At 52.5% G+C, this 24,171-nt stretch overlaps 1 protein-coding gene across 3 annotated transcripts; it reads left to right on the top strand.

The window, feature by feature from the left end:
- Nucleotides 1-2,860: 2,860 nt before the first annotated feature.
- Nucleotides 2,861-23,020, top strand: IPO13 (importin 13). 3 transcript variants are annotated; one of them, XM_058717703.1, is made up of 20 exons: nucleotides 2,864-3,732; nucleotides 5,452-6,188; nucleotides 11,347-11,487; nucleotides 11,597-11,738; nucleotides 11,847-12,013; nucleotides 12,221-12,341; nucleotides 12,428-12,575; nucleotides 12,996-13,177; nucleotides 13,258-13,284; nucleotides 13,466-13,612; nucleotides 13,776-13,919; nucleotides 15,255-15,335; nucleotides 16,133-16,270; nucleotides 16,461-16,557; nucleotides 19,527-19,579; nucleotides 21,821-21,887; nucleotides 21,976-22,034; nucleotides 22,193-22,282; nucleotides 22,578-22,759; nucleotides 22,848-23,020. In XM_058717703.1, the coding sequence occupies exons 1-20, from the start codon at nucleotides 3,649-3,651 to the stop codon at nucleotides 22,942-22,944; spliced, it is 2,904 nt and encodes a 967-aa protein (XP_058573686.1). In that variant the 5' UTR covers nucleotides 2,864-3,648; the 3' UTR covers nucleotides 22,945-23,020. The 3 variants fall into 3 exon arrangements, 2 of the variants coding, with proteins under 2 accessions (XP_058573686.1, XP_058573688.1); XM_058717705.1 differs by having other exon boundaries at nucleotides 2,867-3,732; nucleotides 13,466-13,600; XR_009258170.1 differs by lacking the exons at nucleotides 19,527-19,579; nucleotides 22,578-22,759; nucleotides 22,848-23,020 and having other exon boundaries at nucleotides 2,861-3,732; nucleotides 22,193-22,272.
- Nucleotides 23,021-24,171: the final 1,151 nt, after the last annotated feature.

Here is a 24,171-nt window from a genome sequence, read left to right as displayed (position 1 = left end):
GTGCCTGCTTTGGCACAGGTGCCCCTTCACCCAGGCAAGAGTGAGGGCTGTGTGCGTTCTGGGTCAAGGAGGAGAAACAAGTCTGTGCTTCCACTCTTCTGTGTTTACTGCCCCAGTTCTAGGTGCTCCCCAAACTCTGGTGCTTTTGCACTGCCTTCAAACACTCCTTTGGTGTTTACCTCTTTCTGCCTCCAGACTGATTCAGGATCCTCGGTCTCCTGCGCTCCCCACCTCCACCTGAAGAAAGTGGCACCAGTACCATACAAGTTTGCAGACACTACCTGGCCTTGGTTAGGGGTGAAGGGGGACATCCTGTCAATTGAAGGGTCACTGTGCCTAGGGAGCCCCTGCTAGAAAGACGTGAAAGCCTAGCCTAGCCCCCAAACCCTCCAGGCCCTGCCCTTCAGTGGTCATCTCTGAGCCACTTAAAGGAGACCGACTGAAGGCACCTCTGACAATGTTCATAGCAGGAGCCAGTTCAGAACCCAAGCCAAAGGCGCTGGCTCTCAACAGTCCCCAGATTGCCAGTCCTCAAACGAGTAGGGTCCTTCCAACTCAAGGCTACATTCAGGGCCCCAGAGAGACTGTGCCCAACATCTCACAAAGTCCCAGATGAAACAGCACCTTCTCCACGAGAAGACACGTTCCTGTAAGAACTGGCCTCGGTGTGCAGCTCACAACAACCCAAATCCCTCTTTTAAAAAATAAGGCCATTTTCCCCAAAGGAAACAAGCTCCAGGACTGCAGTGCTCTGCCTACAACTTAGAGGCATGATCTACACATGATCTTACCAGGCAGAGCACTTTCTGCTCCTGAAAGCCACAGGTGGTTCTGGTTATCTCCATTTTTGACTGCAGACTTTGTTTCACATTTGCAAAACTACATCATCCATTTGAGTATCTTCCCAGAACTAAGGTACGGTGTCCTCCAAAGGGGTATCACGTCACCATCTCTTGTAAGAAAACTACAGGCAGCTTTGAAAACTACAGCAGCTTCAGGGAGCACCCAAAACTTCTCTCTAGATTTGTTTCATCTAGGAATTGAGGTTTGGGGTTCCATGTGCTCCCCCTGCACTTGCCAATGGCTTTCCTCCCCTCTGCCCAAAGGTTGCCCTATTTCCCCTGCCTAGAATCCCTATGACAGAGTGTATGTGCACTGGCCGACTCACTGAGGTCTTCTGGAAAAGGAGAGGTTGCATAGAAAGCTGAGGGATCTGAGAAAAGATCTAAGAGTCTGTGCCATGTGAGATTACCTTTCTTATTCACAGGAGTGGTTCTTTCTTTTTTTTAAATTTTTGTTAATGTTTATTTATTTTTGAGAGAAAGAGCGTGAGCAGGGGAGAGGTAGAGAGAGAGGGAAACAGAATCCAAAGCAGGCTCCAGGCTCTGAGCTGTCAGCACAGAGCCCCATGCAGGGCTCGAACTCATGAACCGCGAGATCAGGACCTGAGCCAAAGTCAGACACTTAACTGACTGAGCCACCCACGAGCCCCCATAGGAGTGGTTCTTAACCTGTTTTGGAGGTATAGAGTCCTTTAGAGAATCAGATGAAAGCCAAGGATTCTCTCCCTGTACCCCCAACATGATGAAAAGCCCCTTCCTTCAATTTATTCTGCATACTACAGATAGGTGTTTCTAAAATGCAAATCCAATCATCACTGCCCACTTGAAACCCCACTTAAAATTTGTTGAATGTCTCAATTCCCACTGAATTTTGCTTCCTATCTAATTGAGCCCCATCCTCACCAGTTTCTATTATTCAAGCTCAGACCAAGTTTCTCTTCCTCGGGGAAGCCTTCATTCATTCACCTCAGGCCTCAGCAGCTATTGCCAATGTCAGCTTCCTCCACGGAACACAAGTACAGAGGTCCTTTCCCTTTTGATTACTATTTCCCCTTCTGGGATAGCTGGCAAGAGTTAATAACAGGAAAGGGCACCTGGCTGGCTCAGTGGGAAGAGCATGCGACTTTTGATCTCTAGGTTGTGCGTTTGAGCCTAGAGATTACTAAAATTAATAAATAAACTTAAAAAAATTTAATAAAAGGACAAGTGTAAGGGGTAGGGACTGCTGGGGTCTGTGGCCGACCAGATCTGTGGCTAGGCCGTGTGTCCCTGGACAAGAAAAGTTCAACCTTCCCAACCTCGGTTTTCTCATCAGAAAATAGTGACTAAAATACCCACCTCCGAGATGTTGAGAGAATCGGACCTAAGGTATGCAAAGTACTGTTCCTAGCACTTCAAGGTGAGCTATTCTTATTCTAATCACTCATAAAGAGAAGTTGCTTCCAAGCAGCACGTAAAATTCTCCGAGTACTGTCCATGGTATGAGGTTTCCGGGTTGCTAACTGGGCAGCCCGGAAAGCTGTCCTTTTTTACTCCTGAGGGGCGCCAAGCCCCCTTTCTTCTCAGGGTGGTGCTGACACCTTCTTCCCAGACCGCCCCCTTCCTGGGTGCCAGAAAGCGCAGACAGCGCAGCATCAGTGACCTGTTTCTCCCCGCGAACCCACAACACACACCTTATTCTCTAGCCTGGATTCCCAGCTCCATCCACTGGCCCCTTCAGTCTTAGGGAGCTGCTCATCAGCGCCACCCGCGACTCTGTCCCGGTCGCCCGCAGAACGTCTGGGGCTGGCGGGGTTCGGCGGGTCCCCAGCCCACGTGCTCCCGACCTCCGCCGCAAGGCGCCGCCCTCCCGCTAGGCGCAATACGGACTACGTTTCCCAGGGTGCACAGCGGCGGGGCCTTGGCTCAGCGGGGGCCTCGAGCGGCGCGCCGCGCCGTCGCCTGCTCCGGGGGCGCGCGGGCCGGCGCGAGGACAGGGCCAGGGACCCGGAATGAGTTTCCGCGCAGTTCCGCTGTGCCTGGCCGGGCTGTGCCGGGCCGGGCCGGGCCAGGGCAGGCGCGGGGGCAGGGCGGCGCCGGAGTCGGCGGTGCCGGGGACAGGCGCTCGGGGCAGCCCGCGCCTCGCTGAGGTCCCCGCCCCGTCCCGGCCGGGCCGGCTCGTCTGTCAGTCACTGGGGCGGCGGCAGCGGCAGTAGCGGGGCCGGAGCCGGGCGGTGAGAAGAGCGCGGGCCAGGCCGGCCGGAGGGGATCTGCCACAGCCCCTCAACTCTACGGACTCTTCGCCCCAGACTTGCGAAGCTGCACCCCTGCGCCTCGTCGGACGCCTCCGTAACCCGCGAAGGGCTCTCTCCCTCGTCACCCCCCACCCCGTGACCTCCTCGTAGGACCCGAGAGCGCACTCAGACCAGGGTGTTGTGGGTACAGGCCATCGACCCTGTGACCTCTCACGGGCCAGGGGCTCGGTTTCCCCCACAGGCCTGCCTTCCCTGTGACTCCCTCCTCAGAGAGTCTGGGGACAGAGCCGTGACCTACCACCAGGACCCCCGCCTGTGAACTCTTCACTGACGGCTCCCTCCTCAGAGTCCCCCTCAGTTGGTCTCCTCCTAAGAGCACTCCTTTTGGCCTCTGGCAAGCCCCCCATCCCCATCCGAGGTGGGGAGGCCTCGGCAGCCATGCCCGCCCTGGGCCCCCTGTCACCCCACCGCTCCCTGGGCACCCAAGCTGGGGTCTAGCACGGGGCCAGCAGCCAAGGGGCTGGGGCAGGAGACAGGTCAGGGTCCACCTCCCTGCTGGGGAGGGAGCAAAGATGGAGCGGCGGGAGGAGCAGCCTGGGGCTGCAGGGGCTGGAGCAGCACCAGCCTTGGACTTCACTGTGGAGAACGTGGAGAAGGTATGAGGGCCCGGGGGTGGGCATACCGGTGACAGAGCAGAAGTTCTGGGGACTGACATTAATGCCAGAGCCCAGGCCTGGGCTGGGTGCCTGCTGGGATGGTGCCCCCAGAGCACCTGGCATTTGCTGTCTCTCTGGGCAGGCGTGGACAGCAGTGTTATGGTGTCCTAATGGGCTATTTTTGGCTTTCCTTAGACATGGGTTCTCTTTGGATACTCTAGGGTCTTGGGCTGGTCCCTTCAGGGTGCTGATAGCCTAGACCTCCGGCCGGATTGGCTATTCTCCAGCTCCGTGGGTACTGCATAAGCAGTGCAGTAAGAAACCAGGAATCCAGGAGACCTACAGCTCAGCCCTCGGGAACCATACAGATGCTGAGCCATACTGGACCTGTTTTGTGACCCAGGGGCTCAGAAAATAACCTGGAACTGAAACAGTCTGGGTTATGTTTTCACTCTTTCTTAGGGAAGGATCCTTCTTGTATTGGATGGAGGCCAGACGAGTCCCGAGCAGGCAGGAAGGGCTAACCCCCTCTCTCTGGTAATGGATCTAAGGGATCCGGTCCTGCTGGCAGCCTCAGGATCCTTCTCTGCTCACCTGTCCACATAGCTTCCTGCCATGGTCTTCCCAGGCTCTCCCACTGCCCAGCCCATCTTTTTTGAACTGCTTCTCTGGTTCTTTTCTGGGTTCTGCCCCTGAGGCCTGGGATGCAGAAATGCCTCCCTGCTGGGTTGAATGGGGAGATGGAAAGCAAGGAATGGTTGCAGATATTCATTTGTTATTTTTGAGCCCCTTTTGCCATACCAAATGGTGAAAATCCATCCCTGCTGCTTCTTTGCCTGCTGAATTCAGCATCCCTGAGGAGCCAAACAAGGGACTGTAAATATAAGCTGCTGTCAGAGGTACAAATAGGGCTAAGTCTACTTGGATGGAGCTTGCTTAGGGGGTCAGAGTCCTGACCTCACTCTTCCACCCCCTGGGGCTGGGTGCTGTTGGCATGGTGGCACACTCTTCCATGTGCAACCAGGGAGACGAACCACTGTTTTCTTACTGTGTGAAGTCCCTATGGAATTGGGACCCTTGGGATTTGGCGAGTTGAGAGCTCCAGGCAAGGCATTTGCCAGGGCTGCCAGCCAAGACTTCTTGACCAGCTTTTTGGACCCTCACATGCGCTCTCTGGGGGGTGTTCTCACCCTCCCCTCCAGTATGCCTCTGGCCTAAGGCTGCCTGGCAAAGCCTTAGTCGTGCTCAGATTTCACAATGGCTTTGGTGCCAGCATCTGGAGTGACCGAGGGATGATCCTGGGGGAGCTGAATAGAACCTTTGGAGTTGATGGGACCAGCTGTGCCTGGGAGGGTCAGGGCCCTTCAGGCTGTTCCATGCTCTTCTCAGGCTTAGCTTTATCCCTGTGGAGCCATTCCTTCAACCTGGGCCTTGTCCTTTACCTCAAAGGCCTCCCCTTTGGGGAGCTCAGCCTCTTTCTGCTTTCCTGTGAAGGTTCACTTTCTGAACCTCTAATGTTTGGCTATGATGACAACATGGTAGAGCACGGGCAGAGTTCAGGCTTTCCGGGTATCAGTAGGATCCTCGGCTCAGGAAACAGTGAGCTCTACCTGCTCAGCCCCTCAGTCAGAAAGAGAGAGCAGATTTGCAAGACCAAGTTCTGGGCTCTGACAGGATCCAGAGTGGCCAACACCTGCTCAGTCCTGTGCTGTCCTGCAGGCGCTGCACCAGCTCTACTACGATCCCAACATTGAGAACAAGAACCTGGCTCAGAAGTGGCTGATGCAGGCTCAGGTCTCCCCACAGGCCTGGCACTTCAGCTGGCAGCTACTGCAGCCCGACAAGGTGCCTGAGATCCAGTACTTTGGGGCCAGTGCCCTGCACATCAAGATCTCTCGCTACTGGAGCGACATCCCCACTGACCAGTATGAAAGTCTAAAGGCACAGCTCTTCACCCAGATCACCCACTTTGCTAGTGGCTCCAAGATCGTGCTGACTCGGCTGTGCGTGGCACTGGCCTCCCTGGCTCTCAGCATGATGCCTGATGCTTGGCCGTGTGCTGTGGCAGATATGGTACGGCTCTTCCAGGCTGAGGACTCACCGGTGGATGGTCAGGGCCGCTGCCTGGCCCTACTAGAGCTGCTGACAGTGCTGCCAGAGGAGTTCCAGACGAGCCGCCTGCCCCAGTATCGCAAAGGCCTGGTGCGGGCCAGCCTGGCAGTGGAGTGCGGGGCTGTCTTCCCGTTGCTAGAGCAGCTGCTACAGCAGCCCAGCTCACCCAGCTGTGTGCGTCAGAAGGTGCTCAAGTGCTTTTCCAGCTGGGTGCAGCTGGAGGTGCCACTGCAGGACTGTGAGGCGCTTATTCAGGCTGCCTTTGCTGCTCTGCAGGACTCGGAGCTCTTCGACAGCAGTGTGGAGGCCATTGTCAATGCCATTTCACAGCCTGATGCCCAGAGGTGAGCTGGTCCCCATCTTCCCAGAAAAGAACAGTTTGATTGGCCTTCCATCTATCTGTTCAATAAACACGAATTGAGTGCCTACTGCATACCTGGTCCTATGCTGGAGATACACGAGGAGGCAAACAAGACATGGTCCTTGTCCTTATGGTTCAGAGAGGGAGACACAACTAATCATCCAACAAATTATTCAGTTAAGATATTTGACTCTTTCTTCTCTTTCTCTCAACCAATCAGTCACCATGTCCTGGCTGTTCTGCTCCTGACCACATTGCAAATCTATTTTTCCCATCTCCACTGCCACCACCCTAGTCCGAGCTGTCATCATCTCTCTCCCCAAATGATTGCAGAGATTTTTCACTAGTCCCCTGGTTTTTACTCCTGTACCCATATTGTCCACCGAGCAGCTAGAGTGATCTTTTGAAAAGGAGGATCCAATTTGTCCTTTCTGCTCAGAACCCTTCAGTGGCTTTTTGCAGCTCTTAGGATGAAGTTCAGAATCCTTAACGTGATCCACAAGGTGCCGCACAGCATGGCATCTCTAACCTCTTCTCATGTTATGCTCCTTTCTCCACTCTCATACAGTCTTTTCAGTTGCTTGAATGTTCCATGCTCCTTCTAGCTTCTGAACCATCACAGGTACTTGGCACATCATCTCTACCTCAACTGAAATTTCATTATCTTAGGAAAGCCCTCAATGATTTTTAAGACTAAGTTTGGTCTACTCTATTATTGTATCTCAGAGCTTCTAGTGTTTTTCCTTCTTAGCCTGTAACACAGTTTCATCATAAATTAATGTATGTCTCCTCATTGGTCTCTCAGCTCTGTGAGGACAGACACTGAATCATTTTATTTTATCACATTGTGCCTGGCAGCATTTGGTAGCATTCGGTGTTTTTTGAACAGATGAAAAGTAGGAGTTGCCTGAGAGGTGGGAGCAGGGTGGGGGAGTTCAGGGGAAGAGAGAGCGCTCCAGGCTTCAGGAACTATAGCAGGGGCAAAGGCCCCTGGTGCGTAGCACCATAGTACCTTTAAGGACTTGAAGGAAGGTGAGTGTAGCGAGGTGTTTGTGCAGCAAATGTTTGTTGCGTGCCTCTTTGTGTCTTGGGCCCTGTGCTGAGCACCAGGTGCGTAAAGATGAATGGGTTGACTTCAGCAAGCCAGGAGCTCACAGTCTAACAGACACATGGAGGGGCAAATGTGGTCAACGAGATGAACGCTATGATAGAGAAAATGGTGGGGGGACTGTAAGAGCCCAGAGGAGGCATTTAACCTGGTCTTAGGACTGTGAAAGGCTTCCCAGAGGAAGTGTGCTTTAAAGAGCCTTAGCAAAGAAAGGGTGTTGAGAAAGCCTGGTGAGTGGTGGTGATTAAACAGCAGGATTTAAGGACCAGTTGTGGGAGGTCTGGGCCCAGATTATGTAAGACCTTTGTCAGCCAGCCTTAAGATTTTGGTCTTCATCCTGAGGATGATGTAAAGATATTAAAGGATTTCAAGTAGAGAAAATGCCATAATGAGATGTTTGGTATAAGTTGGATTGGCCATGGCAAGACTGGAGACACTAACACTTCAGAGGTAGGACTTTAGAAACCCTTAGCAGACTTGGAGGGGAAAAACATTGAAAGAGATGGCATCAGAGAGTGGTTAATGGCTCTAGCCTTGGCATTAGTCATGTCTGAGTTTGAATCCCAGATGGTCTGTTTACTAGGTCCGATACCTTGGATAAGTCGCTTTTAAGCCTCAGTTTCCTCATCAGTAAAATGGGTGTGATCATATTAACCTGAGAGAGTTGTAAAGGCTTAAATAGGACAATGTGCACAGGGTCTGCCCCTGGTATTCTATAAAGGATATTTTGATATTAATAGGATTAAAGAAGAAAATATCTATGAAAGGTTTAGCCTGGTTCTTGCACGCCCCATAAAAGGCAGTTGTTAGTATTTGGTATCGTTTTGCATTGGCAGTTAGTGTATCTTTCCCATGGTTTCCCAGGTTTTCCAACTCAAGGTGGGTATCAAGTCCCAGGACTAGCCTTTCTTGGCAGCTTGAAGCTCGAGTGCCGGCTGCACTCAGACAGTTGGTAGCTAAAGGGAATTGGCCAGGGCCAGTGCATGGGTGATGTGGGGTGTCCTTGGATACACCCAGGTTTACCCGCCCAGCCGGTCTCCAGGGCTTTGGCAGGTAATTGATGCCTCTTCTCTTCTGAACGAATGAGCGAACAAGGAGCCAGTGAGGGAACCCACAGCCTCCTGAGCGCCCATTGGCTGCAGCCCCCATGGTTGCTTAGCAACTCTCCCCATTTTCTCAGCTCTCCTCCCTGAGCTCTAATTGCAGGTCTGGGCTGAGCTCAGTGTGAGTGGCAGCCAGCAAGTCCCAGCAGCCCTGCCCCGGCAGCTTGAGCTGACCAACAGAACTAGGCCTCTTGAACCCAGTCTCAGCCATGGGCTTAAAGACATCCTCTCTATCTCCCTCTCCCAAACCTAGAAACCTCTGGAAGCCTCAGACCTGCTCTTCTGTGTGCATAGTTCTCAGGAATAGGTGCCCAGGTGGTGGGAAATCTAAACAAGGGTTTCCCCCACCGGGGTGCTGCACCAGCCTAGTGTCAGAGTTTGGGTCTTGCTCTGTCTAGTCTAGCTTCTTAGACTTTGGCTTGAGAAAGTCACCTGTGGTTTTGCCTCTTGGGTTATCCAGCCACTGCCTTCCCCAGGTGTCCTAATATTGGCTGTCCCCTTGGCTGAGCTTGCACTCAGGTCCTCTCTTTCCCACTCTTCCACAGCTGCTGCTGCTTGCCTGACTCTCTCTCCCTCAATTTTCTTTTTCCTGAAATATGTTTTTAGTCCTGGAAAAGCTTTCACTGGGGGCTGGGGGAGGAGAGAAGGTGAATTAGACAAGTTCTTGGGGGCTCCCATCAGTTAGAATTTGAGATATGGGCTGAGATTTGCATAGATCCTTTGGGGAAAATTCAGGTAGGGCTCTGAAAGAGCAGTCCTGCAGCAGAAGAGGCTACCTCAGCCTGGAATTTGTCTCAAAGTTGCTATATGACCTTGAGTTATACTCTGAGCCCTTCTGGACTTGTCTGTGACTTAGCCTATTATGCAGCTCAAATGTGACCAATTAAGAACTCAGTGAAGATTGAGTACCTGCTGTGTACATGAACTTTGGCAGGTGTGAGGGAGCCTTGGTGGGGACACTTTGGGGACAGGGCACTATCTCCTGCCCCCATCTCAGCTGCTGGTAAGCTCACACGCCATGACTTTGGCCCTGTCCCTGCTCTCTGTGCCAGAGTCTGGCCTGAAGGTGCCCATTGTCTGGTGGTGCAGCCTGTGTCAGGGTCATGAGACTGAAGCTATCCCAGCTGTTTCCAGGCAGAACCCTCTAGGGCTGTCTCTGGGTTGGGAGTATCCTGGTATGGATACCTTGTCCAACCAGAATGAGGATTTGGAGAAAGCTGACATCTGGGCTGGTTGCCCCTTGTTTTCATCTTACCCCTGAGGTTGAGACTACCTGCCTAGCAGCCTGCTTAGGGCAAATGCAAATAGAACTCCTCTGGACTCTCAACCTCCTACCTCTCCATAGATTGCTATGGTGACACTATGATTGGTAGCAGAGGGGTCTCAAGCATCTGATTCCCTCTGAGAGTATCACTTCATGTGATTAGTCTGATCTCCACAGCAGGCTGCTGGGGAGGGGTCCAGTGAGATAGAGCTAGCATTCTCAGTTTCCTTTGTATACTGTGTGTCCCCTGCTCCCCTTTAAGGATCATTGTGCTTCAGGACTCTGACTTGCACCTTCTTTTCTCTCATTCACCGCTTTCTTCCTGGGCAGTGCTCATCTACTCCCATAGCTTCAGTTACCAGCTGTTTGCTGATGACTATGTCTCTTGCTCTAACTTCTCCCTTGGGCTTCAGGTTTTTATATCCAACTCTCTGGACACCTCTGTTTGCATATCTCACCAGGTACCTCTGATTCAACATGCCTAACACTGAACTTATCGCCTTCTGGCCTCCCATTAAATTTATTACTATTCCCCTCTACCCACCCCTCCTGGCCTCAGTAAATAGCTCCACCGTCTACTTAGTTGTTTAGTCAATAACCTGAGAGTTGTCCTTGACTCTTTCCCATTGTCAGATTCAGTCAGTCATCAAGTCCTGTCCATTTTTCCTCTTAGCTGTCTCCTAGTTCATCATCTATTGCTGTCCCTTCATACTGCCACCAGAGTACATAGGAATTAGGATCTGGTGGTAGGGAGTGGAATGGAAGGTGGGGACTGATGCTGTCGGTGCCTTCTGAAGTCTTTATCAGGGCTCCTGAGCCTGTATTAACTCCTCTGTCACTCATCCTGTTCAGTCTCCCTTAACACTGTCTATATTAGTTTTCTGGAGGGGCTGTAATAAAGTACCCCACACTGGGCAGCTTTAAACAACAGAAATTTATTGTCTCATAGTTGCAGAGGCTGGGGGTCCAAAATCAAGGTGTCGGTTTCCTCTAAAAACCCGGAGGAGAATCCTTCCTCACCTCTTCCTAGCTTCTGTTTGTTTGCTGGCAATCTGTGGTGGTCCTTGGCTTTAAGTTGCATGACTCCAATCTCTGCCTTTGTCATCACATGTCATTCTCCCTATGAGCCTCTGTCTTCACATGGTTGTCTTATAAGGACATCCATTGTATTGTAGTAGAGCTCCCCCCCCACTCTGTGATCTCATCTGCAATGACACTGTTTTGAAATAAGATTACATTCTGAGGTATTGGAGATTAGGACTTCAGCACATCTTCTTGGTGGATACAACTCAGCCCATAACAGGCTGCCCCCTGGCCCCTCCAAAATATGTCCTTCCCACATGCAAAATACATGCATCTCATCCCAACTTCCCCAGAAGTCTTAACTCGTACCAGCACCAACTGTAAGTCCAATTAGAGGACACAATTTAACCTGTAACACTGACCTCATACTTCCTTCTCAGAGTTCTCCTGGAAGTCTCTGACCGAAGGTTCTTCTCAACATGGGCAGCATCAAAGCTACGATGTAGGCCCTGACCTCTTTTTTGCTTTGGGTTTGTTGTGGGGAGTGAGCTTTGATGGAAGACAGGGAGAATATGCCTTTCTCTCAAAGCTGGTGGGGGATGGGTAGACAGCTCTGATGGGTCTCCTTACCTCATGCCTCCAGGTATGTGAACACACTCCTCAAACTCATCCCGCTGGTGCTGGGATTGCAAGATCAACTGCGACAGGCAGTGCAGAATGGGGACATGGAGACCTCCCATGGCATCTGTCGCATTGCTGTGGCCCTGGGCGAGAACCACTCCCGGTGAGCAGTTGGGCAGCTGGGGGTGGGATAGCAGGGCCCTCTAAGAGGTGTGGTTTTGGAGCCCTGTTGGGGGAGGGGGAATGACCTTACTATACCTCCTCCTTCCAAGGGCTTTGCTGGACCAAGTGGAGCACTGGCAGAGCTTCCTGGCCCTTGTCAACATGATTATGTTCTGCACCGGCATCCCTGGCCACTATCCTGTCAATGAGACTACCAGTTCCCTGACCCTCACCTTCTGGTACACGTTGCAGGTGTGTCTATGTGACCTCTAGTAGAATTGGGCTGTAATGACAGAAGGTAGATCATGGGCTTCTGGGCCTGGTGCTGAGGTGGCTAACTTTCTTCCCTGGCTCTCTCAGGATGACATTCTGTCCTTTGAGGCAGAGAAGCAGGCTGTGTACCAGCAGGTGTACCGGCCGGTCTACTTCCAGCTGGTGGATGTGCTTCTGCACAAGGCCCAGTTTCCTTCTGATGAGGAATATGGATTCTGGTCCTCAGATGAGAAGGAGCAGTTCCGAATTTACAGGTGATGGTAGCAGGCCAATCCTACCTCTAAATAGAGTCCTGAAATAATGAAGGCAATGAGGGGAGGAGCCCAAGACCAGGCCTCTTGAATCCTGAGGTTCCTTTCTCTATTCTCTAGGCACTTTTGCAGTTGTGAGGGAGCTGGGGTGGGCTCCTGGGCTTGGGAGCAGGATCCGGGCAGTGTATAAGGTCTTCGTCTACTTCTTAGGGTGGACATCTCAGATACGCTCATGTATGTGTATGAGATGCTGGGGGCCGAGCTGCTCAGCAACCTCTATGACAAGCTGGGCCGTTTGCTCACCAGCTCAGAGGAGCCCTACTCCTGGCAGGTACCTCCCAAGCCTGATTCCCTCAGCCCTCCCAGAACTGTCACACCCTCCTCCTCAGCCAAGCCAGTGGCACCCTCTTTCCTCAGCACACAGAGGCCCTGCTCTATGGCTTCCAATCCATCGCAGAGACCATCGATGTCAATTATTCTGATGTGGTGCCTGGGCTCATTGGCCTCATTCCACGGATCAGCATCAGCAACGTGCAGCTGGCGGATACTGTCATGTTCACCATTGGTGAGACCTGGCACACACCCATGAGCACATTTCCAGAGCCACAGGCACCCCATCCCCAGCTATAGTTGGCCTGCTGGTTCCTGTCCAAAATGGGAGAGACACACATGCCCACACACACAATCAGCATTGCAGCCAACTGGCTGTCCTGGCACATCTAGGGGTCCTTCCTACAGTGTTCTGAGCTGTAATTCAGTGAAGCTAGTTTGCTGTCAATGGAACAGCAGTGCTAGACCTCTTCTGAGTAACTTCTTCCTGCTTCTCAGCTATAAGGCTCCTGTTTGAGCATGTGCATGCATATTTGCCTATTCAGCTCTAGGGCTGTAATTTGATCTGCCAGAAGCTCTGCCTGCCTCTCAGGGACATGGTACAAAGCCAGCCTGGCCTGCCTCAGATATCCTCCCCTCTCCCTTCTTCCCCCAGGAGCTCTGTCTGAATGGCTGGCTGACCACCCCGTCATGATCAACAGTGTTCTGCCCCTCGTGCTGCATGCCCTAGGCAATCCTGAGCTCTCTGTCTCTTCAGTGTCCACCCTCAAGAAGATCTGCCGAGAATGCAAGTATGACCTGCCACCCTATGCTGCTAACATTGTGGCTGTCTCCCAGGTATGCGTGAGCTAGGGTTGGGCTGGGTCTCAGGGCACACTGCCCTGTGCTGATACCAAATTCCTTCTGTTTATCTCCAGGATGTGTTGATGAAACAGATCCACAAGGTGAGCCCAGAAGTTTCTAGGGGGTCCTTGGGGATATTATGGGAATCTGCAGAAATCCTCTTCTGCCTTTTCCTACCCGTTGTCTTTTATTCTCTGTTCTTGGAAGCTTCCCCAAGAGGTTTATTCTTCCTGCCCACATCCAGATGTGTCCAGGATTGACTTTCCATGTTCTGCCCCACAGACAAGCCAGTGCATGTGGCTGATGCAGGCACTGGGCTTCCTGCTGTCAGCCCTGCAGGTGGAGGAGATCCTTAAGAACCTGCACTCCCTTATCTCACCCTATATCCAGCAGCTGGAGAAGCTGGCAGAGGAGATAGTGAGTGAGCTGGTGTGTGTGTGTGTGTGTGTGTGTGGCCAGAAGGCAGGGGTGGGTTGCCCTTTGTGTGGGCTATGGCTGTTGGGGAGTGGGGTTGGAGTTGACAGTCAGGGCTGGGGTCCGGGGGCCAAGCTGGGCCTCGGAGATCCAGAGCTTGGTTTGATTCTCCCCATAGCCTAATCCTTCCAACAAACTGGCCATTGTCCACATCTTGGGGCTTCTCTCCAACCTCTTCACCACGCTGGATGTCAGTCATCATGAGGATGAACATGAAGGCCCTGAGCTCCGGAAGCTGCCAGTGCCACAGGGACCCAACCCCGTGGGTGATGTTGCCATTGCCCTCCACCCCCAACACACACACACACACACACACACACACACTACCACACACCCTGTGGGAATATCATTGTTACTCCCCAACTTCATGGATAATATTGTCATGGTTCCCTTGGCCCCATGGGGCATGATGCATTTGGTGTGCTGACCCTGTGAATGACCTTATCATTGTGCCTCATTCTGTAGGGAGTGATATCATTGTGTCATCCAACCTTATGGGTGATATTTGTCTTTGTCCCCAGCCCAACCAGGGTGATGTCATTGTGGTTCCTCCATCTCATGGGAGACATTGACATTATCCTTCAACCCCATAAATGATGTAATTATGAGTTCCTGTTTGACCCCCAGTTCCGGGGGGGTCTTCTACTTGTCTCCTCACCATCCCATGTGGGCACTGGGGATGCTTACATGCTCTACGTGTAATAGTTCTTGCCTTCGACTTGCTCCCAGTCTAGAGGAAACATACGTAAACGGATTGTCACAAAGCAGTGTGACAAGTACTGTGATAAGCTCAGGCACAGGGGGTTGGGGTGACCACTTACAAGCTGTTTGATCTGGAGCAAGGCTCAGCTTCCCATTCAAAACTATGAACATCAGACTGCCTGGCTTGCTTATCTCAATAGAATGATGCTGGGTAGCATATGTGGTCTTGAGTAAAATTTTGTATAAATGTGAGACACTGCTTGGATTATTGTTCCCAGGGTTTCTCCTGGAGAAAAGGGAGCCACAGTATCCTAGCTTCTCTCTTCAGCTCTCCACCTTAGTTTCAGTTGCCCTTTTGGCTCTAGACCAAAGTTGGGCTAGCGTCCTCCTACAGAGCCCCTTCTCCTTCCGTGGTAGTCATTGTCCTGCCTTCCCTTACCTCCCAGGACCTCAGTCTGCTCTCTGCTCCTCCATAAGTTGCCATATCTGTGCATCCCTTGGGGCTCTGCACCCTAAGCCTGTTTGAGTGAGACAGCATCTCCACTGCAGGGGCTAACCCATAGGCTTTTGATACTGAAAGGATTTTTCTGAGCAGAAATGGATAGGGAGTGATTTTTCTTAAAAGTTACAAAGTTTTAATAATCTTCTGAAGCCTTCATAATATCCCTGCTTTGCACTTTGAGGCTTCCTCTAAAATGATCCCTAGAATTCAGGATATCCTCTTTATTCATGGGGGATTCAACACACCACTCCTTCCCCCAAGGTCCCATCCATTGAGTCCTCAACATGCAGTCTGGAGTAATAGGTTTGAACTTCTGGCCAACTTTGTACTACCGGGTCCTTCTGGGGTGGGTGAGAGTGGTGGTGGGGCACCTCACTTCTTCTGTGTCTTCAGGTGGTTGTGGTGTTGCAGCAGGTCTTCCAGCTTATCCAGAAGGTGCTGAGCAAATGGCTGAATGATGCCCAAGTGGTGGAGGTGAGCCTCAATCCTTGCTCTCTGCCCCCATCGTGACTTTGCTTAGATACGGAGCAGGATGAAGGTGTTGCTGCCCCATCTTGGCTTACAGTGGTCTGGAGAAAATAAAGGAGGTGAATCCTGCCTCACAGACACAAGGAATGTTTTGGGAAGACATTCAGAACTTTCCAATATCACAGGAAGTCCTTGACCAAAGAACTATGATGTTGGGGCTGAGTGACAGTCAGGGATCCACCTTGTAATCAGAGACCTGCCTTTGGTCCGTTTTCAATTCAGGATTTTCTTACTATTGCTGCTCTCTGAGAGGAAATGGTGGAGATGTAAGTAGCAAGACTTGAGTTACAAAGTTCCATCCCGTGCTCCTCTGAGAAGGCCTTTTGGCCTGCTGCCTTTCAGGGTGAGGGTCAGGCTTATTTACCTCTCTCGATTCGCAGGGCCAGGCCAGGCTTATAGGTAAGGGTCCCACCTTAGGCCTCCTCTGTGCAGAGCCTCAGTTGTGTTCTGGGTGATTGTGACCTGCTAACCAGGACCCCTTTGCTTTCTTCCTTTTTTCTTTTTTTTTTCAACGAAATATATTTGACGGTTAACATTGTATAAATTTAAGGTGTACAGCATGTTGATTTGACACATTTATGGATTATAATATGATTGCCATTGTATGATAATTAGAATCCCTATCACATCACATAATTATACATCTTTTTAGGGGTTGGAATAATTGAGATCTAGTCTCTTGGCAGGTTTGATGATCATAATACTGTTGTCTATTTCCTGGGCCCCTTTGCTTCTTTCCCAAGGCGGTGTGCGCTATCTTTGAGAAGTCTGTTAAGACACTGCTGGATGACTTTGCCCCCATGGTGCCACAGCTGTGTGAGATGCTGGGTCGGATGTACAGCACCATCCCCCAGGCCTCTGCTCTTGACCTCACTCGACAGGTGGGCCTTCTGATTGAGGCAGCAGTGTTTTAAACTTCATCCTAGTTAGAGGTCTGACCCAGGGATGGGGTGGTGGGTAGAGTGGGGTGGATGGCGTCCTGGCAGGGATCCTGACCTGCATTCTAGGGATGCTGGCCAGTTCTTGGTGAGACAGGGCCTCAGCTGACCAGCATTCCCTGCTTTGTTGTAGCTGGTCCACATCTTTGCTCATGAACCTGCCCACTTTCCCCCAATCGAGGCCCTCTTCCTGCTCGTCACCTCCATCACACTCACTCTCTTCCAACAAGGTAGGTCCTGACCAGGGTCCCTGCTGTTGCCGCCACTGCCACCACTGCCACTGCCTCTGCTTCCCCGATTGGGGAGCCAAAGCTGCCCACTCTGTTCTCCTCTGTCCCCTGAGTTGCACATGGGACTTGGTGGGAAACTTGGGGGATCAAGCACAGCACAATTGTCACCCTCCAAGTAGTGACACCGTAGGTTGAAGTGGATAAGAGAGTGAATGATGTCTTCTACTGGCCTGCTGGACTTAGGGCCAGTCTTGATGTGGGGGGAGATGGGGCCAGAGCTCTGAGGGACTTGGGACACTAGGCTGGCTCCTTTTCTTTGGGATATAATGAAAAGTGGAAAGAGCATGGGCTTTGGAGTCAGATAGACCTAGATTCTAAGCTCATCACCACCAACTAGTTGTGTGACCTTGGGCAAGTCACTTACCTTTGCGGAGCCTTTGTTTCCATGTCTGTGAAATAGAGATTTCGTGTGCTTGATAGGATTGTTATAGGTATGAAAGCAGTGTCTCTTGGTCCCCTGGCTTGGGGTTTTTGCACATGAAGTACTCAGGGAGTTCTGGTTCCTTTCCCTGCATCGGGGCTTATTCCTTTTTAGGCCCAAAGCTTTTGGCTGTGGTCCCAGCTCCCCGTTCTCTGTGGCCCTCTGCCTGAGAGTGCTGGGAGCAGGGGGCTCTAGGCTTCCCCTGCTGTCTAACCCAGGCTTCTAACTTGGAAAAGAAACAGCGCTGCTCCACCAGCCTCATGAGTCTTGTCTGGATTTGTGGTTGCAGGTTTGAGGCTTACCAGGGGTTTCAGCTGGAGCCAGAGCGCTCTCTGCTGATGTCATCATTATGTGGTCCCATGATGCTGGCCTCTGCTCCAGTGGCCCATGGGTAGGTGCAAAGCGAGCAGCAACTTGAGCCAGAAACCAAGTGTGGCCACCCTTAAATCCTTAACTCCACCTCTCCCACTTCTTGCATCCAGTCAGGGGCAAATCTAGGTGGTCCTGACTCCTGATTATCCCGCAGACTGCCCACCTCTCCCCTTCCTCCATGACCACACCTCAGTGTCCGGGTTGCCCCAATAGTCCTCTAACTGGTTTTCCTGACATCTGCCCTTCCCTGCAGTCCATTCTGCATCCTGCAGTTGTAATGTTCTTTAGAAAACACACATCTGAGTATTTTCCCTCTCTGGCCGGAAACCCTTTCGTTGGCTGTCCATTGCCTCAGGTTCTCACCCTGCTCCCACCCACATGGCGCAGCTCCTGCATACTCCTCAGTGTCTTCTGCCAGTGTCCCTGAGACACCAGCAGTCTAGCCACACTGACCTCTCCCTTTGATGTCCCATTTGATCCTCTAACTGGAATGCCCTGTGCCCTTTACTGGGTGAGCTCTTACTCCTCCATGCCTTACTTATGCATCAGTCCTAGAAGCTTCTCTGGGGCAGAACTGGGTGCTTCTGACTTTATGCTGAAACTGCATCATGTACACACTGCTGATATAGTACCAATCATACTCAATAATCAGCTTTCATGTGTGTGTCTCTCTCCCTAGACTAAGCCCCTCAAGGGCAGGGTCGAGCCTCTTCTCTCTGCATCCTCAGTGCCCAGAACAAGGCCAGCATAGAGTAGGTATCAGACACTATTGAAGAAAGGAGGGTAAGGTCTCCCTGCCCTCGGAACCTTTCTTCCTCACTATCTGGGGCCAGCCACTAGCAGGGTGGCTGCCGAATGTCAAACATGCTGTCTGTAGGGGGACCCTGGCAGAGGGCATGGGCCTCACTCTCCAGGACTTGAGTAAATCAGGGCTCAGATGTGAAAGAGATGGGCTTTATCAGTGGCTCCTCATAGCCTGGAAAAGGAAGCATGGAAGAGATAATTATCTACTTTACAGTTGGGGAAACTGGGCATTTGTGGCTTGCACAAGATCACACGGCTCCTTAGTGGTGTATCAGGCAGATGTTCGTGCAGCGCCTCCTCCTGAAAGGGGAACAGCCCAGGAGCTCTAGACACATGCCTTGTCCTTGCCACAGGTGTCAACAGAACTGGAGGCAGAGTAGTGTCCAAAACCAATCATACTTGCTGGGCTTGCTGGTTGTCTTGCAGGACAGGATGGCCCCCTTACCTGTTATGCTGTCCTGGTCTTGCCATTCCCTTCTCAGCCTCTGCCCTCCCACTGCACCATGGGGTGACATGTTGACTGGTTTCCCTCTTTCTCTGTGTGTCCAGATGGTGGGAGCTGGTTTTCAGCCCTGAGCCTGGCTCTCTGCTCAGTCGGTGTCCATGTGGAGGGGCTTTGCTGGGTGGGGCTCTCATTTTTGGCCTCATGATACAGTTTCTTCCCCGAGGCCCCGCTGGTGGCTTGCCCAGCCATCCCCACAGCATATTGGACTCTGCCCTAGCCAAGGAGGAGTCCTCTGGTTTAAGTGGACCCCAGGGAGTCCTTCCCTTGGCCAGACCAAGAGCCCTAAGGCCATGGAAGTGAGGGGGCACCTGCTCAGGCCCTGATACCCTGGCCTTTCCAGGGCCTTCAGCCAGGCCCCCAAGGGAATTACCAAGGACTAACCTCTCGCCATCCCTGCCCTCCTCTTTGATGGCTAGTGTTGGGGAAATGTGCTAGGAGGCAGTGTAGGGCCACCCCAGCCAGCCAGAGGCCGCAGCAAGAGTGGGGGTTGTTTCTTCAGCTCTGTGGAGTCCAACATTGCTTCAGCACCAAAGGCTCACTGGGGGGACTGGCCTGAGGAGGAGTGGGGAGTAGGTGGAAGGACCCCTGGGAGGGAGCTGGGGCAGGCCCGTCCTTCACTTTGCCGTCTCTTTCTGTTGGGCTTCTCCCAGTTCATGGTTTTTGTATGTTTTGTTTCTTTATCTTGCTTCCTGCTGCTCATGTGCCCCCACGCTGTCTCCCTGCAGGCTCTCAGTCCCACATAACTATATGAGGTTGAGTTGCTGTTTGTATAATTTTTTCTTAAGTTCCATCTTTATTATATTTTAGGGCCCAGGGATCATCCTGATATTGTTGATTCATTTATGCAACTCCTGGCACAGGTGTGTTTTAGTTTTATTCATTCACGTTCTGTTCTCTCTCTTTCTCTTTCTCTTATGTTGAAATTCAATTTAAGCCTATTTTTAGCTTTCTGTTGACAAATTTTTTTTCTGTTCAGTTGAATAGAGTTTCTTCATCTGTTTCCGTGGAAGTTGACAACCCAACATCCTCCTTTAGTGCCCCTTTGCCTCAACTAGCTCATTCTTCCACCAAGACCAGGGAGAGGCGATCCCAAAGGGAGGGAGCTGGGCTGGCCTGGGCGGGGGAGGGGGAGTAATTGTGCCCGGCAGCTCCTTCGTAGCTGGGGTGCCCTTGAAGTTCAGGGGTGAGATCGGAGTTGAAGGGCCTGGGGTTCACTGTCCCGTGCTCCTGCCGGGGAACTGCCTGCCTCAGTGCCCCCACCCCCCCACCTGCTCTGGAGAGGTGGCCGGGAGGAGCTCCGAAAGGAGAGGCCAAAGGTGAATGTGCTGGGGTGGAGCCCAGAGTTGGGCTTCAGGTTGTACTGCTGTTGGGAGGTGGGGTGCTGGCTCCACTGTGAGGCTGCGTTGGGATGTGTTTGTGTTTGGTGCATGTGTAAGTGGGTTGGACCTTATTCGTGTGTTTTCAGTTTAGTTTGGTTTGGAAACAAATCCCATAGCTGCTGTAAGTAGTATGTGTGTTGTGTCGGGAAAAATGTGTAGTTGAAGTGTGGGCACGTGCACTGATGCATGTTGTATGTTGGTGTGCATTAGGCATTGATGGGTTTTGAAGCAGTGTCATGTGTTGGAGGTGTGTGTGTGGGGCTGTGAGAGTGCGTATTTGGGGGAAGGAGTGTATGTTGTGGTGTCGGTATGTCTGACATACAGGGAATGTGTGTTGTGGAAGATACATGTGGTGAGCTGTGGGGACATGGGCCTAGTGCGGGGACCATGGTGGGGATCCTGTGGGTTGGGGTAAATGATGTGTTCCTTCGCTTAATCAGTCCACAAATACTTAGTGTGTGATACATGTCTGGTGCTCTGCCAGGTGCTGAGGGTATAATGGTAAACAAAAACAGGCATAGTTCTTACTCTCTTGGAACTTACAGTATGGTGGGGGGGGTGGGGCGCAGGAGGAGGGGGGAATAGGGAGTGTGTTCTGGGCCTGGATAGACATGTGTGTGGGTAACTGAGGGTGCATCCTTGGGGGTGAGGGCGTTTGTGTGTGTGTGTGTGTGTGTGTGTGTGTGTGTGTGTGTGTGTGGATGGGTGTGTTAGGAGGGTACATGTGCTAGAGGACTGGGTAGCTTGAAAGTGTGGGCATGTGGACATGACTGGGGAATGTGGGGCGTTTGAGGGATGTGAATATGTAGCAGGGTGTGTTGCAAATGTGAGAAAGTATGTGTAAGGGATGTGATAGAGGTGTGTTTGAGGGTAAGTAGGGTGTTTCCAGAGAGGGTGAGTGTGGGGGTGCTTGCACATGAACGGGAGTGGAAGGTATGTGAGGGGCTGGAGGGTTGGGGGTCTACATGGTATGTGTTGGGGGGCTGGTGGGGAGCAGCCGTGTTTGATAACTGCTGGAGCTGTGCAGAGCATCTCCTGTGACCTGAGGATGTGCCAGTCGTGTCCTAGTACCACTTGGGGTGGGCTTTCTGCCCCTTGTACTCATTCCCCCCACATGGCAGCGCTGACTCCTGAGCTGGGTGTGGCTGAGAAGGGCCTGGACTCAGGGTATCCCGGTTGAATGGTGGGGCCATGGCTCCAAGGCTCCGACCCTACTTTTCCTCCTCCTAAGCTGGAGGGTGTCTGAGGAATGCAGGTGGGACGTGGGGGCTGTTGGACTGGGCTCCACATCCAGCTGCCATCTCTTCTTTCTGCTGTCCTGTTAACAAATCCAGGGGGCTTTGACTGCCTCTGAATCAAAGCAGTCACTGCTGGCTACCTGGAGCCTGCAGGAGGTCTGGCCTTGATGGAGGGGAAAATAAAAGCGTTTGCTTAGGGAGTGACTTGGGACCCAAGCTTTCTGTATTGTGACCACCCCCTTAACCTCTCACACACACCTGTGCATTCATGTACACATACATGTACGTAGCATCCCCTGGCTGCTCCCCTCCTGACTGAACTGTGGGGTGGTTTGGGTCCCCCAGAGATGGCTGGGTGGCTGATTTTGGCAGCCTGTACCTATGGTGCGTGAAGTTGGGGCCTGGGGTGGCAGGTGAGTGGTGGGGAGGGGGGATGGTCCTTGGAGCTGGTTGGGGCTGGGCTTACCAGCTCCACCTCCTGCAGGCTCTGAAGCGGAAGCCAGATCTGTTCCTGTGTGAACGATTGGATGTCAAAGCTGTGTTCCAGTGTGGTAAGTGGGGCCAGGTGGACAGGAGGGCCTGGGTCCCCCTTAGGAGGATCCTTAAGCCCTGCCTGATCTGCCTCTGCCTCTCCTACAGCTGTGCTGGCCCTCAAGTTCCCTGAGGCACCTACTGTCAAGGCCTCCTGTGGCTTCTTTGTGAGTCCCATGCTGAGTCCTGACCCCCCCCCCCGCACCCCAGCCCCTATTCGCAGTCCTGCCCCTGACTCCAGAGTGTAGGGGTATGGTGTGCAAGTCTTGTCCCCAGGGAGAGTGGGGAAAGAGCTGAGGCTGACAGTCCTCTCCATCCTCCGTAGACAGAGCTGCTGCCTCGGTGTGGGGAAGTAGAACCTGTGGGGAAAGTGGTACAGGAGGATGGCCGTGTGCTGCTCGTAGCAGTGCTGGAGGTGAGATGCAGCCGTGTTTGATGGGGCTTCGATGGGGGTGGAGTGGCCCTCACTCCTGAGGCAGCTGCCCTCTGGGAAGCTTGAGCCTTTGGTTCCCTAAGCTGACTCTATTTCTTCAGCAGTTAAATGGCTGACAGTTGTTAGGGTTGCTGTGAGGATCAGCTGGCTCTCAGAAAGCAGCACTTACCATGTGCAGCTTGGCTGAGAAACTGTCTGGGAGTGGGTGGCGCATGGCTAGGCACCCTTGCCGCAAAAGGGGCAAGGCCCTGGTGTGCTGAGAACCCATCTCCCTCAGGCCATTGGGGGCCAGGCCTCCCGCAGCCTCATGGACTGCTTTGCCGACATCCTATTTGCTCTGAACAAACACTGCTTCAGCCTCCTGAGCATGTGGATCAAGGAGGCACTACAGCCACCTGGTTTTCCCTCCGCCCGCCTCAGCCCTGAACAGAAGGACACCTTCAGCCAGCAGATCCTTCGGTGAGCAGAGCCGGCGGCACCTGGGCTCTGGTCCAGAGGAGAGGGTGGTGGTGGTGGACAGTACTAACCTGCTGTCCTTTCCCTTCAGTGAGCGAGTGAACAAGAGGCGGGTGAAGGAGATGGTGAAAGAATTCACACTGCTGTGCCGGGGGCTACATGGCACAGATTATACAGCTGACTACTGAGAGGCGCCCCCGTCCCACCCACACCTCCTCCTCACCCCTCCCTATTCCCAAAGAGTAAACCTGGATCTTCACTGCATTGCTGTCTCTGCTTCCTTTTTTCTGCCACCACCACCCAACTGGGCAAAGGCCTGGGGAAGGATGGGAGGATGTTTGGATCCAGGCCTTATTAGGGAGTTGGGGGCCAACTTCTAGCTCCTAGGGTGGAAGTGCTCCGCTGTAGCCAAGCCTCCTAGGTTGGAGCCATACATAATACTGCTGTTGCTCTTGGGTTGGGGTGGGCCTGCAGTAGTATCAGCAACCTCCCCACGGCCCACTGCCACCCATTAAATTAGTCCCAGCATTCATGCATGCATACATTTATTTAATCAGCAATGCTGAGTACTAGCCCTCTAGTTCTGCCTTGCTTTGTTCTGTCTGAATAAGGGCTGATCTAGTCCATAGCTACCATGTTTAGCTGGGAGAATGGGACCAGTGAGGGAAGGCTGCTCGGAGGAACTTTCACTTCTGATGGGACTGGAAGGTTTCCCAGGTAGAGGACTTGGGGCTTTCAGCTGCAAGTGAGGTGGGGTGGGGTCCAACTAGGAGGGAAGAAATGGAGAGTGGTTTTAAGTCCCAGGATAGGTTTCTTGTATGGGGTTATGGAGGCCACACTTGCACAAGGTTGAGGAAAGGTATAGAAAGTGGAGCTGAGCATGTGTAGGAGGAAGCATGGCAGGCCCCTGAGGAAGAGGAATGCAGGGCCTCAAGCTGTCTTCACACCTGGAGCTTCCCACCTTTGTGCTACCTGACCAAATCTTGATGGTCAGGGCTCAGTCAGGACCAGGGACAGCTCCCCGGCGGCTGTTGCTCTCCTCCCTTGGTAGGTGTCCCTTACTTTCTGTCTCTCAGCCATAGTTTCACCCCTGCTGCCTCTTAGACACCCCAGGCTTCCCCTCAGTAAGATCTGAAGAGCAGGACTTGGATCTCCCCATTTCCATTCCTGAACCTTGAGTCTCCTTGGAGGTGACAGAACTGGTTACCCCCCTGTTCATCTCACTCCTTCCCCTGTCCTTTTCCCAATCTTTGCATGAATTCTGTGTCTTCCATTCTACATCTCTCTTCGATCTCTCCCAATGCCAGCCAGCATCCATCCCCCTTACATGTACCATCCCCTGAGGCCACTCTGTTCCTTTTCCTCTATCCCTCCTCAGTCCCATTCTCACATGATTACATTCACAATTCGTATTA

Source organism: Neofelis nebulosa, chromosome 2 (assembly GCF_028018385.1).
Source record: "Neofelis nebulosa isolate mNeoNeb1 chromosome 2, mNeoNeb1.pri, whole genome shotgun sequence".
Classification (NCBI taxonomy): domain Eukaryota; kingdom Metazoa; phylum Chordata; class Mammalia; order Carnivora; family Felidae; genus Neofelis; species Neofelis nebulosa.
Note: the sequence above shows the minus strand (reverse complement) of the source record. Positions and strands in the feature narration are given on the sequence as shown.